At 44.6% G+C, this 14,234-nt stretch overlaps 1 protein-coding gene across 10 annotated transcripts in view; it reads left to right on the top strand.

Annotated features, from left to right (window-relative positions):
- Positions 1-14,234, top strand: part of CTBP1 (C-terminal binding protein 1) — a 259,257-nt gene that overhangs the window by 181,738 nt on the left and 63,285 nt on the right. For 3 of the 10 annotated variants that reach the window (XM_068402972.1, XM_068402976.1, XM_068402974.1), the window contains exon 1: positions 8,988-9,201. The exons of 4 other annotated variants lie outside the window; for them this stretch is intronic. In XM_068402972.1, coding sequence (XP_068259073.1) covers positions 9,162-9,201 — 40 coding nt within the window. In that variant the 5' untranslated portion in view covers positions 8,988-9,161. Of the gene's footprint in view, positions 1-7,241; positions 7,359-8,987; positions 9,202-12,832; positions 13,046-14,234 lie in introns of those variants that run through there. 3 more of the 10 variants (XM_068402979.1, XM_068402970.1, XM_068402969.1) reach the window with 3 other exon arrangements.

Raw genomic sequence — 14,234 nt, 5'->3', positions numbered from 1 at the left:
GCTACAAATTCAACACCGCGTCTCTGTCAGATGGTGTTTCCCTGTGTAGAGGAGTTGAACCATTCCAAAGACAACGGTTTAGCAAACTTGTTCATGAGATGGGTTATCTCTGCAGCATTTGCTTCATGTAACGTGGTAAGGCCTTTGGGAAATTTATCCTATAGTCTTCAAATGATACCAGCCTGTCGTAATGCACAGTGCTGCCTTAGTCCGTAAGTCGGGCTATTTGGCAATAAATGCAAACTCAAGTAGCAGTAAATCTTGTTGATACTGTTATCAACTGTTTGAATCAACTTTTGTCTGTAGTGAAATTGTATGTTATATGACTATAAGCAGTATGATCAGGGAGTATTGATGCTAGGATAACAGTCTGCTGCTCTCTTTACATTTACAGCAATACACAGGGAGCTTTTTCAAGATACAGAAAGTTACCATCTCGCTGTGTAAGCTGGCACGTAAACTGACGTCCTTTAGGGTTTGAACATATCTTAAGAGTCTCACATAGGGATAAGGATTTCTTGCAGTTTACTTTTCAGCTATTGGGTTTTAAATCTTGAGAATGGGAAGAAAAAACAGTTGCACAAGAGTCTTTATTTTGGTTTAGTAAAAGAAAAAAAGGTGTACGGCTCAATAACTGCCTATAAAATGTTTGTTACAAAAACATATACTATTGGGAGGGGTGTAAAAATATTAGTATGTTGCCAGATATATGGAGGCAGGCAACATACGAGGTGTTTCTGTGGCCAGTGGGGTGTGTGTTTTACTCATGAAACCTTGCTAGTTTCTTTTTCACTGTTCTAAAATCACGGACCGTTCACTGTTACGGATTGCCTAGCCTGTATATCGTTCCATATGTTGTCACATTGGAATTGATTTTCACTGCCTGTCTCTTTGCTACTGGTTTTCTCCAGCCTAATTTTCCTGTTTTCTTAGAGTACAAAAGGCTGTTCATTGAGATTATTATTATTTTTACATAGTTAATAGGATGTTTTTCTTATTTTATTTACAAATTTCTGGATATACTACTTCTAAAATGAAATTAAAATGAGTTTAAAAATCCAGTTAGAGCTTACACTTTTTATTACAGTCCATTAAATTCTCTAATAGTTATCTGTAGGCAGATTTGATTATGTTCATACAAATGCGTTCGGGTTTTTTGATGTGCAAATGTTTTCTGTCGTTTGTTGTAGCTGCTGTGCAAAGTGCGAGTTACTGAAGGTATCCGAAGTGCTTGAGCAGTGGAGTACAGATGCTGACTACTGCTATGGGGTAGCATTATCCGATTTTAATTGTAGGCTGACGTGATCAGTCAGTGAACGGCAAGGCACTGCCAGGGCGATACTGTGTGTCTCAGGAGCTGGTGTGATGATTCACTAGAGGTCACTTTTTGCTCACTAATGAACCATTCTCTTAACTTAAAGCTAGGTGATAGCGGGGTGCTGGTAGTGCAGTATTTCACGAGGGTGAAAAGCAGTGCTCACTTTGGAAGAGGATGAAATTCAGGACTGGTAACTTGTAATGACCTCAAGCAAATCTGACGAAGCGAGAGAGTTTGTTTCAATGTCATAAATGTATATAATCCCAGGGCGTGGGTGTGCTCAAGGTCCTTGACAGCAACTGGACATTTTCATGTAACAGGCGTTGTTTTGCTTTTTACATCCTTTAGCAGCCTTGCTAGTTTTTCAGATTTGTAAGCCTCGTGGTTAGTCTGAGAGAAAAGTCTCTAGATAAATGCTTAGTGAGATGTTACTTTGATTTCATACCCTTTTTTATCATTCCTGAGGGGGTCCTCAGTTTTTTGGTATGTGTTTCAAATGAGGAAGTATGATGTTCTCTGTGCCACCTAGTGAATGAATGACGCTTATAAGTGTGAATATAATTGTTTGGGAGCTTTAAAATTACATCTGATACAACTATAGCTTTTTTTTTTCTGGCTACTTCTTGTGCAACTTCAACAAAAATAAGATGCTAAGTGTGTTCTAAGGGAACTAAAGAGGATAACAGAGTGCAAATTACACAGCAGCATGGACACCACTAACTTACTGCCAGTCCAGATTGGTACGAGCATACATCATCTCCTAGTGATGCCCCTACTGCTGCTTTAGCGTGGTGCCAAGCCCAAAATAATGAATCCCACTTCTGAGCAGATAATTACCTCACATTTGGAGTAGCACTAGCAAACCTGAACTGCTTATGGCTTCAGAGCTAGAGCAGAGATCTAGCCTCCAGCCTGAGCACCTCTCTCCTTTCTTCTGGAAGCGGCGTAGGCAGTGGCTGCCCTTGGATCCATGTAGGTGAATGTGCCTCTTGCACATCACTTCTGAATTTGATTTTCTGCATCCGTCAAGTTTCTCAGCAGCTTGTCCTAAGGCTGAAGACATACCCACGATAGCAAGTTCACCCAGGACATCCACTGGTTCTGCTTAGGCCACTGGGTGGTTAATTATTCTCTGTGTTCCCTGTGAAATAACTACGACCAAGCAGGTTATCGAATCTATTACAAACTTGCAGTTTTTTGATCCCTTCAGTTGGCTTTAATATATATGTCTGTTTCTTTGCATACAGAATGCAGCATCACAAAGAGTATCTATTTTTCATTATAATTTTAAAGAGACAATCACATGTCATAACTATTCTGTATGGGTCTGAGCCTACTGCCCTTAATCATCAAGAAAATAATACTGTGCTTCATGACCAGGCCCAGACTGATTTAAAACTTGAGAAGTAAATTACTACTTAAGAGTAACTTGCTACAACCCAGTTCTATAAAAGTAAATGCAGAATGTTGTTATGCTGGTTCATTATGTCGAAAGTATAATGCATTATCATTTTTAATGGCATTTTTAGTGTAATATATTCCAAATGCCTTCTTTAACACCTTGGGAAACAGCTGGATCAGTGGTCTCACTCACCAGTTGAGGGGCGGTCCACTGCCCACATAATTTTCTTAGTAGCTAAAGTTAAATTTTTAAGGACTTCATTAGTAGTAGGAGCCTCAGCGTAGTATCTCTGCAATGTACACAGTTTGAACGAGCTCCACGATTTCAGACAGGTGAGAAGGAGAAAACCTTCCCCTGGGTTACTCACCCACTTTTTATTCTTTCATGCGAATTGGCTGTTCGTTCCTGGGAACACAGATTGCTCTGCTTCTCCTTTACCTCATCCAATGTCAAATCCCCAAAGCAGCCCTGGCAGCGCAGAAGGGAGCGAGCCATATGGGGCAGGTTGCAGTTGTTCCTTCAGGTCTGGATTTATTCCACTGTGAACAGATGGACAATGGCTGACATCCACTAATGGTTCTCGATAGGTTTCTTCTGCTGTTCATCTCTATCTTCTTTTTCTCTTCAGCCAGAACACAGACCTTCCTGGAAATGGTCTGTTAACTCCTCCTGACTAGACAGAAGATGATACCTCTCCTTTCATGATAACCAGAAAATGCAGAGGATTTAATTCCACCCTGGTTCTTGTGTTCTTAGCACTTGTATGAAGAGGGTGAGATCAAGAAGAAAATCCCTTAGTCACTTAATACAGATAACATCAGAGGAGAGAGGTTTTTTGTGTTCACTGGTTTGAAGGGAATTTATTCTTCCATTCATTCAGCACACTGCAAGCTTTTTCACTTTTGTATGGCTGGTATTTCCAGCACAGAGCTAGTATAGCCATTCCATTCTGAGAAAGGAGCAATGCACATTTGGCATTTCAAAAATGACTTTGAATGTTTGACACAGCTGAACTTCTTGTTCATTAAGTGGAACTTTAATCTATGACTTTGATCCTTCAGCAAACCTTCTTTTTTACAGTAGATGACAGCCCTCTATTTTATTTCATGCTTGTGATGACCACCATTTCTTAAAGATGAAGTGTTTCCCTTTTGTCAATTTTTCTTTTTTCCATTTTCCCCTCAGAACCTGCTGAAAATGTTTCTCCAAAATGGCCTTTCTCTTTCACATCAACCATAAAGCATTAACTTCCTACAGCGGGTAGTTTCACACAGAGGAAGTGATACATAAAAAAAAAAGCAGCTCTAATTAAAATACGCAACTGCAAAATGAAAGTAGACTGATCCTTATGCGTGTGTTTTATAAACAAATGCTTTTCAGGATCTGAGTGAAAGAATTAAGGAAAGATTTAAATTCAAACAACATCTTCTTTCCAGTTTTTAAATAAATGGGACTGACTTATTTTGATGACACATTTTAAAGATCTATTTTTAGGATAAAGTTGAAGTGTTGGGCTTGCTTTATCCAACCATTCTCTTCTTCTGACATAAATCCCTTTAGGATCTCCTAATAGCATCTGCCAGATTTTCTATTGACAAAAGTTAAGATATTCCACTGAAATATAATCTTACATTTCGATTTAAAAATGCACAAAGCTTTTAAAACGGTGGCTTTAAAAACTGTTACAACGAATGACGCACGTTTGATAAAGCAGCAAAAACATGCATGAAAGAGCCAGCGCGCACAGCTATGACAAACTACAGAAAATCTGTAAGTACACAGTCTCGGTCTCTAGATGTAAGAATGTTGTCAAACCTTATTATTCACTTTAGAGAGCATTTGACGTGTATCTTGGCTCGTTGCTTATATGGTACAACAGTAAAACTTCCTCTTTCAGGATCTTCAAAGTCACATCTGCTAACGATACCGTACCCTAATGTATTGAATTTGTGAAAGCCCAAGGTCATGCCCTTATGATTAGAGGTTCTGAGGGGAATAAAACTTGTACTTAAATTATACATAGGGCTGTTAACAGATACACTTAAAACAATGTATTTACTCTTCAGCACATGTGCTCCTCCAGCTGACTCTTAAGAAGCCAAGAAACAGTTTGGGGGCTTTGAAAAATGCCATAATTCTTAGTGCAAAACACAGCAGACGCTCAGCTGTGTAACATTACTGTTTAGAAAAATAATAAAATAGTCACAGTGACAGCAGTGCCAAAATGTGATAAGAGGATGGGGATTGTCACGTTTTGTGGAAGATTTACTTACATTGTAGCTGTACAAGCTGTAGTCTAAAAGATGTGACGGTGACTAAATGTTTGGTGACCCAGAGGTGAGCTGGAGAACATAGGAAGTAAAACGGATGGTGGCAGCGGAAGGCTTGACTGGAGTCAGCTGCTCTGCTCCTGGGTTTTCTCATGTCCAGCCTAAAACTCGGCCACCGAAAGCCGTGTAGGGGAGGAGGTGAACTCTGGGTGAAGGCAAGCTTGATTTTCTTAAACAGAAAGAGCATTGCAGTCTTCTTGCAGAGCATGAAGTCTTCTGAAGGAAGACTTCAATCACTCTTGGGTTATTCCGTTTTCTTTTCCATCCTGAGAGTCTTCATAGTTTATCCTCTAGAGCAGGTGCCTCGTGGCAGCTGTCAAAGAGCAGGGTGGAGAGACCTTTCGCCTGGGGAGACAGGGTCAGATAACCTCTCCCCTTTAGCAGGTGCAAATCAGCTTTCCGCTGTTGAAAGGAACACAGTTGGTCCAGTTACAATGAGCTGAGGATCCAGCCCTTGATGCTTTCCCAGGAAACGTGAATTTGTGATGTGTGTGTGCACACGTGCGCAGGCAGGGAAAGAAATCCGGCATTACCTACAGTGTGCGTATTTGTTTAGTTTGTGTATAATCAGAAAGGAAAAAGAGCAAGCATATGAATCCCTTCATGAAGTAGCATAGAGAATACCAAACTGCAGTATTAATAACCTCCTGTTATTGAATACTCCATCTGTTCATCATGCCAACTTATCCTCACTTAGAGCACTCCCCTTGTCATAATATTTTGTACCACACTCCCCTCCCTCCTCGAAGCAGCAGTTCCAGTTCAGAACTAAACATTTGCCCAGTCATGTAACCCCACCAAGGAAATGGCCTCATTGCCTGGATCTGTTTACGTTTCTCTATAAAAAAATGTAACTGAACTCTAATTTAATTTCTGAATTTTCATTTTCCACTATTAATTTTTCCTGGAGATACTTCCGTATCCATATTGATATTCACAGATACTGTACTTGCGGTTTAAGCATGTTCTACCCCTAATGCTCATCCTTGCTGATACTTTGCCACATGGCAACTTAAGTAGTGAAGAAAAAAAAAACCCCAACATTATTTTCTTCTTACAGCTTTGATATGTATATATTTTTATATTTGCTAACATCTATAAATGGCAATAAAGTGGTTAACCACTTTAAAGTGATTAAAACCAAATTTGTTTATTTATGCAAACCCCACATGAGGCGCTTGGCTAGATGCTGCCCTAGTGATGCACAGTGAGAACCTAGAGAAACTGTGTTGTTTGAGGGATGTCTGAGACGTCTATACTGAGCCACAAAAGGCTTTCCCATGAATACAAGAGGAAAATGAAGAAAGTCACAGGCTGCATAAACTTGTCCTGGGAGTGAGTTACCTCCCGATCCTGCCAGATCACAGAACCGCAGAATGGTTGGGGTTGGAAGGGACCTCTGGAGATCATCTAGTCCAACCCCCTGCCAAAGGAGGTTCCCCTAGAGCACCTTGCACAGGGTCGTGTCCAGGCGGGGTTTGAATATCTCCAGAGAAGGAGACTCCACAACCTCCCTGGGCAGCCTGTTCCAGTGCTCTGTCACCCTCAAAGGAAAGAAGTTTACAGATAACCCTGTGAAATGTACGCTACCTGGGGAATGACGGGGAAAATCAAGTTATTAGGGAGCTGGAGCCAAGTTGCTAAAGGCCGCCAATGAGCTGAAATCCTTTACTTGTGCCCTGAATGGATCCCTGGAATCCACAAAACTGGGAGGCTGAAACCACCCTTTATAACCTTTGGGTTCAAATACTCCCCTCTCCAACAAACCAACCCCCCCCAAAAAACACAGAAAAATCTACAGCCGGTGCATATAGAAGCACTTAAGAGATGATCTGCTCCTAGTATCAGGCGTGTCACTTATCGAAGTGAGTTACTAACATTTGCTGCCCAGGAGTCCCTGTAACTATTTGTATGAGCTACCTCTAGTACACCGATCGTGACGGCTATTGCAGACCAATCCTGCAGAATCCAAAAAAAAAAAGCTCTAAAAATCTTTTGTCTCCCCCCTCCCTTTCCCTGCGCTAGTTTTTAAAAATCAGCCCCGGTCCCGAGTTCAGCGGTGCAGTCAGCAAGAATTAACTGTCAGATCATCCCGCAAAACGATTAAAAAAACTTGCGAGAGGAGGTACCGAGTCTTGGCGCCGGGAGCTTGGCATGGGCTGAGGCGGCGGCGCGGACAGATGTGCGCCGGGGCGCGGACAGATGTACGCCGAGCTCGCTTCCCCTCAGCGAGGGCACCCCAAAGTCCTCTGGGGCGGCCGGACCCTGCACCTCGGCCCGGCTTGGTGGCCCGCTCGCCTCGAAGCCGGTAAGAGTTACCGCCGAGCTCGGAAAATAGCGTTAATATCTTAATTTCCTCGGAGGTTGGCCTGGGGCGTCCCCCCCCGCCCCGAGCCGTGCTGTGAGGGGCCGCCGGGTCCCCCGGCACCCCTGAGGTGCTGCTGTGGCAGCGCGGGCTTTGGGGCCGTTTCGGCGTCACCGCTGACAGAAACCGAGTGTTTTATTTACGGAAAAAACAAGAGATTGGGTTTTCGCTCGCCGGGCTCGTCTGTGAGGAGGGGACGGAACGAGCGAACACCCTGTCTGCTCCCGGGACCGCGGCTCCGCTTCCCGGCCGCGGCTGGGGCGGGGGGGGGTGCGGCTGTGTGAAAGGTGTAAAAGTTTCTCAGATGGCTGGAACCGGAGCTCCCGGGGCTGAGGAGATGAGAAACCCGGGGGAAAGGCGGCGGCGCGGGGCCATGGCGGCGCCTCCGCCACCCTCACCCCCGCCCTCAGCCGGGCGGGGTGGGGCGGGGCGGGGGCGCCGTCAGCTGACCCAGCCGGCCGCGGGGGTGCCGCGCCGACTTTGGTTTTCGTCCGCCGCCGCCACCGCTGCTTCGGCGGGGAGGCGAATGGCGGGCTCTGGGGGGACCCCCGTGTGGTGGCACGGAGCGGGGGAACGGGGGTCGCCGGGCTTTGGGCGCTGGCGATAGCGCCTGTTGTTGACCCAAACCTCAGCCTCGGTTCAACTCTTGGCAGCGCAGAGGCAAAATACTGAATTTCTGTTCGTTCCCCTCGTCAGTGAAAGCGACGTTATCCCCCTCGAGGGGGTGACGGGCGAGCAGGGCTGCGTGTGGAGGCCGGGCGGCCGGGTTACCCAGCGGGGACACCGGCACCCCGAACCCGCGGAGCTTCTGACCCCGGGGCTTCCGCACAGCGGCCGGTTTTCGGGTGCGTTAAGACTTGGCCGTCCTTCTCCCCAGAAAGGCGCCTGTGGGCTCCAGCAGCCGTGTCTGAGGATCGGCCTCGAGGGGGGGGGAATACCGGTGTACGGCTGCTCTGCTGCTTTCTGCTCCTCCAAACCCGGCCCTGTTGGTGCCGACCCCGGCCCTGCCGCATCCCTGGTGGGACCACGGGGACCGTTTTGGGCTTCGGCTGCGGCACGGGGGCACTAAACACGCTTAACACTCACTGGGAGCAAAGTCAGCGTGTTCTGGGTTTCGTGTGGTCTTTATTTCCACCCTTGTTAATCTGTAAGGGGAAAAGCCTGAGCCGAATCACAAAAAACAATGAAACACCCAAAGTGCGGATGCTTTGGGATGCCAGGGAGGGTGTTGAATGCGGCTGGTGTTACCTTTGTTGAAGTTTAAAGAAAATAAAAAAAAAAGTGGCCCCATTGGGTCCTACAAGCAGTTCCAGGTTCAGGTGCGCGCTTGTCGCACCACAAACCAAACACCGGCGAATGGAGCGTGAGCCTCCAGGCCCGCTTGCGCCCGCCCGGCTCTCTTTCTATCTTCGGTGCCTGCCTAGAACCAGGAGATCGAGCCGGGGCGCGGAAGCCCCGCCCGCGGCGGCAGAGGAGGCAGCGGCGGCAGCGACCGCTCCCTGCTCCCTCCCCTCCCCACCCCGCGGCGGGCGGCGCGCGTGCGCGCGGCGGGGGCGCGCGGGCGGAGGGGGGGCGGGCATGCGCGCGGGCGCGCGGCCGAGGCGCCTCACTTCAGGGGCGCCCACGGAGTAGCCGCCATATGCCGCGGCGGCTCGTACCGGTATCGGCAGCCTCGCCGGCGCGGAGCGGCGGTGCCCCCCCGGCCTCCTCCTCCCTCCCCACGGCGAGCGCGGACGGAGCGCTTCAATGGGAAGTTCTCACTTACTAAACAAGGGCTTGCCTCTAGGTAACCAGCTCGCTTCGCGTCGCACCGGCCTGGTCGCGGTGGTGGGGACCGGTAAGGGGAGGGGACACACACACACACGGCGATCGGCCCCCGCCGGCGCGCTTTGTGTGCCCGTCACCGCCGCTCCCGGCCCCTCAGCGCGACCCTCCCGCCCTCGCCGGGCCGGCGGCGGCGAGCGGGGCTACTCTGACGGCCGCATCGCCAGCGCAACTTTGCCTGGTAGCTGCTGGAGGTAGCTGGGATGTTTGAATAATAATTAGAAAAAAATAAATAGAAATAGAAATTAAACGCGGGGAGGCAGGTGAGGCACAGTCAGGGGAATGGAAGTCGGCTGCGGGTATAACTCGTCCTTAAATAAAAAAGTCAAACGGCGCTAAAACTGCATCCACAATGTTAATTCGGGGTGTTTGGGGTGTCTTGTTTTCCCCCGGTCCCGTTCGGTCTCGGGTGACGGTGCCCCGGCTTTTAACTGCAGAGAAATGCTGGGAAAGTGCCATGGAGGAAAAAAAGCTCTGCTAATATTTCAATAAACAGGAAGTTTAAAAGCGGCGTTTTATTGCTGTAAAAAGTGCTTAAGGCCTGGCTGTTGAAATGATTTTGCTAAATCTGTGGACGGGTTATGTATCTGAGAGGTAAGGCTCTTCTCTGTGAATTTGAATTTCTCTTTTTGTTTCTTTCCTTTTTTATTTTTTTAAAAAAAAACATGCGTTTATGGATTGCTGCTGGGTTTTAAGGTAACATAAATAATATGCATGGGGTGATGTTACAGATATGCCTCCAGAACTGCTTGGCATAAATTATCATGTTAATCTGAAGGTGATTTTCTTTTCTTCCCCCAGACATAAAGAGACAGAATGTCGATTCTGTTTATAAACGTTATCATTTTGTAAGCAAATGATACCAAAAGAAGGCTACAAAGCAGAGCATAAGCCTGTTTACCGTGTAGATATGAGTCAGTCTGCTATGCTGCTTTGTTTTCATCTAAAAAATTAAATGCCAAAGTCAGGATTTCAGTCATAGTACTGATCTGGACAGAATAACGGTAGAAAACACTGTTATCAGTGGTGGTTTTCAAAATTTCACCTGTTGTAACTTAAATTAAACAGTTTAATGTCGCCTTATATTTTAATAACTGTTGTCCTTATCGGGAAGAATGTTTGCTTTTAGGCCATGATGGAGCAGCTAAAGATAATCACCCCTTTAGCCTCATTGAAAATAATGAGGCCTAATAAACTGAAGTGAATGTGTACTTTTTTCCCAGTGAATTAAAATTAACTACCATATTTGCGACGTACATTTGTGTTCCAAGTGCATCGCACTGATTCCTTCTCCTGGGTCTTAGAAGATGTAAATATTCTTATTTAGCATTCGAGCCCTTTGGCAAGTAGCCTGATGCCCTTATTAAAATATTTTAAATCTCATTATTGTGTACCACTAGGAAGGGAACAAGAAAATACTAAGAAAAATAAAATTATATTTAAATAATTTCAGCTGAAATCCAGTTGAGCAACACTTTGAAAATCTACATCTTTTATAAATTAAAAAGGGTTAAAAAGCTCACTGTGAAGTAGACTGTGCTAGTAGAAAGATAATTGTCCGGTGCATCTCTTTGTTCTGTGTTCTTATCTGTTTTATCTATTTTTAGCTGTGTGTTGGTGAAGCAGACATGTAAAATTAGCAGCCCAAACTGCTAACTTTAGTATATTTTATAACGTTGCTCTTTATTGACCCCCAAAGGCAGCAAGATTTCAGTGTTGGTATTCCTTAACGTTTGACAAATAATACCCTCTATGGTTTACTGTTATGTCAACCATCCTGAGAGTAAGCTAGTGACAAAATATTTTGTCCACTTGCAGTTCACTAGTGTATTTCAAACCCAAGTGTAACAAACAACCCCCTGCCCCCAACCTGCCGCAGTTTTCCAGTCTGAACAAGAAATAGGTGTTTATGGGGTGGCTGCCTTTGCAGAAACAGAAGAGAGAAATTGAGAGAGTTAAACTGTTCCCTCATTTTTGTCGTTGTAAAATAATACTTGGGATATCAGTGCATTTTCTCTGCGTTTATTTAATGGCATCAAGGGCATAAATTGGTGCAGTCAGTTCTCTGTCCTTCTGTAAACAACCCCCCCAGTAATGTAGATCCAGTATTTCTCCATCAAGGGATGTATTATTTCATTACTGAATTGGTAAATAAAATAGTAATAATCCTGAGTAGCATTATTACTAGGCTCAGTAGAAGAGTTTAGTCAATGGAACTACTATTTTGAAATGAAACTGTTACGGTCACCTTTGTGAATTTTTCAGTTGTCATATGTAGTTAAGGAGTAGCTGGAGCATGCAGCTTTTGAGCACACAGTATGCTACGTGTAAAAAGCTCATTGTCGTAAATATTGTATACGCTATGATACTTTATCATAATGTGGAGTTCCTGATAGCGTGACAAAAACAAATTACAAGTGCCCTTACGTTTGTCAGTTTGGTTAGCTCTTGACTTGTCCTTCTGTATCATAAAGATAAATGGCATCTGCCCTTTGTTAAAAATGCGCGATGCTTCAGTTTACTAATCTCTCTGTTTCTAAGAGTTATTGTTTTATTTACAGGGTAAACAGAGCGGTCGCAGTACTTAGCCAAAAGTGTGATCTGAGAGATTAGGACTGGGCTGGCTGCTGTGAAGTGTTACCGTACAGATAGGGTAGCACACTTGCCAACATTTTGAAGCGTAAAGTCAATCCCTCTTTATCAAACAAGAACATCTACCTCAGATCGGTGACTAGGCTGGGTAGTCCCTTTTGGGGAGAAAATTGACGTTATCCTGAAGGTCCTGATCACATGAATACCATAAGAGTGAAAAAAAGTAAATAAAAAGCTTATTTCACAAGTAAATAGTTTGAACAGCAGTAAGTGTATGGAAAGGCACAGATTTAAATGTCTTTTAAGTATAGACACTGACAAGCAACACGATCTTTAATTTGCTTGTGTGAAATACAGCACTTATTCGAAACCAGGCAGATATTGTGGACTACAATTGCTTGTTGCCACTTTGTCTTTGCTTACCTACCATGCATTTGTAATAACTGTTTCCTGAAACTGATCTGGAGAAGTTGGCTACTTGTGTGTAGCCTTTAAGAGACCTGCCTTTAAGAGTAATATTTAGGTTTTTGCCTCCCAAGCCAGCTGGGAACATTGATGAGGTGATACTCCCCAGCATGTGTCAAGCTTTCAAATCCCGTAGCAGTTGGCAGTGTAGCAACATAGCAGCCTCATCTGAGGCTCCCTAACCTTCTGGTCCCATAATTATTTATTTAGTGAGAGAGTAGAGATGGAGTTACACTTTTAATACGTGTCTTAAAATTTAAGATGAGAATAAAAGTTGTAGTACGTAGCCCTTTAGCCTTAGTTCCTCTGCAGCACGTGCTTTCTCACTCCCAGACAGCGTAGCAGCAGATTTACAGTTTGGGAAGGCAGAAGTTTTCAGCTGTGTTTTTGGGTCTCTTTTTCCCCTACTGCCTTGAGAGCAAAGATGATGATTCATTTGATTCTGTATTGATCAGGAAAAGATAGCAAACATTAATTACAGATAAATCTAAAATTAACATTTCCTGCTGAAATATAACCCTTTGCTCCCTCAGCAGTATTCCTCTGGGAAGACCGGAGAAGTCCAGCAGCGTTCCCAGGTGTGGTGGGCGTTTTAGGATCTCTGAGCTGTGATGACGACAAGATCTTTTCCAATGCATAGTAAACCTCACCCCATCTTCCCAAAAAATTAACATGCTCGGAAGTGTTTTGGAAATCTGGCAGCATCAAAGCGTGGGCTGTCTGAAACTGATGTACGACCTTATGTGGAGGTATTGCGGGGAGGGAGAAGCGGAGTAAGCGTCTCAGACTGTTTCTGATATGAAAAAGGGTGCTGGGAGTCCCTGGATTACACTGGTTTAGGCACTTGTGGGGCTCTGTCGTTTGACATTCAGCTTTGGTTTGATGATTGAAATGAGTAAAAACTTCAAATTGTTTTTGAACCCTGACCAGAGACGTATCCAGTTCCTAAAGGAATATGAGAGTCCCTGGGCTTGAATTTGTGCCGCCTCGTAGCTGCTATCTGCGGCCACGATGGGGACAGGGAGTATCTGGGAGTCTCTAGAGCACAGCGTGCTTCAGCCACACCCTGGGCTCTGCCTGCTGCCAGCACCAGAACCCCGGGCGGGAGCTGCCAGCGCAGCTTGCTCAGCTGGCAGAGGGACAGCTACCCGAGCCCAGCTCTTTACTATATGGGTGCTGCAAAAGTAAAAGTAATGAAATAATTAAAAAAAACCTTACAAGGTAAAATTAAATTCCAAATAAAAAGAAATCACTCAAAACCTCTCCTGAAAACTATCTATGCATTAGATGAATAGGGTAATTATTTTTTGATGTGCAAAACATAACGTTTATGTTTGCTGTAGCAGAGCAAGAATTTTAATTTTTGAGGAAGACGATCATAAATTAACTAGTCTGTTTTATGACATATTTTTGTAATTTCATCTCAAACGTATCATGTTGCCTGTATTATTATTCCATTTACTAATTATTCAGTTTGTGTCTAATCAACATAATTGAAAATTGACATTGATTTTTTTCCTTTGAACTAAATGTTGCTAATGCTACAGTGTGTTTCATGTTGGTATTTATTTTGGGCGACCGTTGCTCATCTCTTCATTTCTTATTATACCTGCCTTTTTCAAGGGGCTTTTGGAGGACCTTGCAGTGTGCCTGCCAGAGTAGTCAGCCAGGAGGGATTCTCTACAGAAAGCAGAAAAAGCTGGCCTAAGGGCAGGGGACAATTGTTCAGAGTAATTGTGAAGTTGAGGTTTTAGCAGAAAGCTTTTATTTCTGTTACATATGAAGCCTTTGTAGCTTCAGTATAAGAACACGAGGTAATGTGATTATGTAATTTTGCTTTATGTTAGGTATTTTAAGGCATATTTTAATAGTTCTCTCTAGAGGTCAGTGGATGTCCCTTATCCATGCCCACATCACTTTCAGTGAGTTGTGACACCA

Source organism: Nyctibius grandis, chromosome 6 (assembly GCF_013368605.1).
Source record: "Nyctibius grandis isolate bNycGra1 chromosome 6, bNycGra1.pri, whole genome shotgun sequence".
Classification (NCBI taxonomy): domain Eukaryota; kingdom Metazoa; phylum Chordata; class Aves; order Nyctibiiformes; family Nyctibiidae; genus Nyctibius; species Nyctibius grandis.
This window is presented reverse-complemented; position numbering and strand designations above follow the sequence as displayed.